The sequence below is a fragment of the Dama dama genome, chromosome 1 (assembly GCF_033118175.1).
Source record: "Dama dama isolate Ldn47 chromosome 1, ASM3311817v1, whole genome shotgun sequence".
NCBI lineage: Eukaryota > Metazoa > Chordata > Mammalia > Artiodactyla > Cervidae > Dama > Dama dama.
In genome coordinates, this window is record NC_083681.1 from 46,040,526 (window position 1) to 46,043,431 (window position 2,906).

The 2,906-nt window shown below is 41.4% G+C and overlaps 1 protein-coding gene across 1 annotated transcript; it reads right to left on the bottom strand.

Annotated features, from left to right (window-relative positions):
* Positions 1 to 421: 421 nt before the first annotated feature.
* Positions 422 to 1,369, bottom strand: LOC133050828 (olfactory receptor 10A4-like). The gene has a single exon (XM_061135135.1). The coding sequence runs from the start codon at positions 1,367 to 1,369 to the stop codon at positions 422 to 424; it is 948 nt and encodes a 315-aa protein (XP_060991118.1).
* Positions 1,370 to 2,906: the final 1,537 nt, after the last annotated feature.

Below are 2,906 nucleotides of genomic sequence, written 5' to 3' on the forward strand. Positions count from 1 at the left end.
TCATTAATTTATCTCCTAAACAGAAAGATCTTTGAAAGTTACTGGTGGAATTTTTGGACATACAAAAGAAAACAAAGCAGAAAATTATACAGTGACATGAAGAAGTTCAAGAAAATTAAAGCAAATAAGAAATGACAAAAAGTAATGAAGTTGTCAACCATCAGACTGCTAATCTGTGTAAGCTAATATAGCATCCTCAGAGACATCGGTACCCCAGACCCAGAGAATACTGGGCCTACTGAAGTTCTTTATTGCATCACTCATGTTCTTTCATTCATTAATGGATCCCAGTGGAAAGTCCAAAGTCCCAGTGTGTATACTGTGGCTCTTGGAAAGAATAGAGACCAAAGACATATTTGAGGACCTTGCTTTTCTTTCCTTTGTCTATGTGTTCTATCCCCTCAGTTTCCATCTAAGTCAGTCATAGTTTCTGAAAGCCCAGGGTCCTGCGGAGGGCCCGCCTTAGTGCAGCCTTTACTTCACTATTCCTCAAGCTGTAGATGATGGGGTTCAACATGGGAGTCACCACGGTGTAGGAGAGTGACAACAGCTTCTTGCTCTCAGGAGAGTTGCTGGACCGGGGTCGAAAGTATGTGAGGATGGCAGTGCTGCCGAAGAGGGAGACAACCAGCAGGTGGGAGGAGCAGGTGGAGAAGGCCTTGTGCTTCCCCTCGGCTGAGGGCATCCTGAAGACAGTGGAGAGGATGCGGACATAGGATGCCAGGATCAACAAGAAAGGGAAGAGGATGAATAGGACAGTAGCTGTTAGAGCTTCCAGTTCAAACAGAGAGGTATCAGCACAGGCCAGTGCGATCACAGGGGGGCTGTCACAGAAGAAGTGGTTCACCCTGTTGGGGCCACAAAAAGGGAAGCTGAAAATCCATGTGGTTTGCACAGTAGCCACTGGGAATCCTGAGAACCAGGAGGCAGCTGCCAGCTGGCCACAGGCTCTGCGACCCATGATGACTGGATAGCGCAAAGGGTCACAGATGGCCATGTAGCGGTCATATGCCATGGTGGCCAGCAGGCAGCACTCAGCAGCTCCGAAGAAGAAGAAGAAGTACATCTGGGTAGCACAGCCAAGGAAGGAGATGGTTGTGTCCTGGATGATCAGGGTCCCCAGCATCTTGGGCACAATAACCAAGTTGAAACCTATCTCCAGGAAAGACAAGTTCCTGAGGAAGAAGTACATAGGACTTTGGAGGGCAGAGTCAGCTGTAGTAACCAGGATTATGAGGACATTTCCCATCAGGGTAACAAGGTAAATGGTCAAAAAAAGGAGAAACAACAGAGCTTGTAGCTGAGAGGACAGGGATGAGAAGCTCACAAGAACAAACTCACTGACAACTGTCCAGTTTCCCAACATCATTCCTCTGCTCAGGATTTCATTGGACATTCACACTCCGGGAAGGTGGCAGTCTCCATATGCTATTTAGACTCTATTACACCCTTAGAAAGGGAAATTCTCATGGCCTCATTCTTCATCCTCTTGTTATTATTGTTGAAGCTCAAACAGCTATACTTTCCAATGTTAAAAACAAGTCTGACTATGGGATTCACTTTTTTTTTTCTAAGAATATCAACAATTTTTTTTTTTTTTCAGACTGAACTGAGGCATACCATGTATATCTATACATGTCCTGACTTTTCTTTACTCAATAGAGGATGGCCAAAGTCACAGCTTCATTTTTGTGCTTCTATCCTATCTCTCTTCAACAGTCAGTAGTGCCAAAATAGAAGCCAGGCCAACCATTTCTGAAGAGAAGGGTCTTAATGCACAGAAATGTGGTGAGGGCGTGTTTTCTGCAAAATGAAGGAGGGAAGGAGAAAGTCAAGGAAAGTGAGTTACCATTACCAATGATCCCTCAGGAGGAAACCTGAATGAGTCCCAGTTTGGAGCAGCTCATACTTGGGAAGAGTTCAGTATACTGGAGTGATCATTTCTAAACTCAGACAATTGTAGTTTAAACAAGATGAATAATATAGGACCTAAGGCTTATCTTAATCACAGGACTAAATACCCTGCATGTGGCTATATGTGATCAGACAAAGAGAACATAGACTCAAAATACTGTCAGACCATAGGGAGCATCCAGGTATCTTATGTATGAACCCTTTCATTAGCTTCTACTGGTCATCTTGTGTCTTGACTCTCAGGAAACATGAAACAAATTTTACACATTAATAAAGACCAAATCAAGTGTGCAAGTGTGACTAATAATGTGAAATCCTGTGAAAAAGAATCAGACGGTTTCACCATTGTATCAATAACTAAACTTCAAAATTGGAACTCTGAAAGTTTTTTTGATGGCTACAAAATTAAAGGAATAAATCTAAAGCACATAGCATGGTGACTGGCCTATAACACACACTCAGTGAATGCTAATCATTACATTATAATGATTTCAAGCTAGATCTACCTCTAAAATCTACTTCTTATATAATCTATTGCCCCAAATCACTGCAGCCTTTCATTTTCAATCCCTAAGAGAAAAAAATAATTTATTCAATAAATATTGATTATCTTTAGTGTGCCAGAGATTGCTCTAGATATTGGAAATAATATACTAGTAAATAAAGCAAACAAAAATCTCCACCCTCATATAACTCACTTTTTAACAGGAAAGTTGTGTTATATTAAGTTATATGAATAGAATGTTTATTATGTTAGATGATGAGAAGAATAAAGCAGTGGAGAAGACAGGATTTAGGGTGTGGGGTGTGGCACAGAAGGTCTCACTGAGAAGATGATTTTTGAGTAAAGTCCTGAGCAGGTGCAAGACATGAAGACAAGGTGGTGAAAGACAGAGGGAGGTAAAGAGCAAAAATAGTGAGAAAGAGTCTTTTAAAAATTTTTTCCTGATTCCTATTCATTTAAAAAATCTCAAGCTGGGCATCACTTACTT

Coding starts and splice junctions, on each gene's coding strand:
- LOC133050828 (XM_061135135.1), bottom strand. CDS start 1,369: ATGATGTTGGGAAACTGGACAGTTGTCAGTGAGTTTGTTCTTGTGAGC.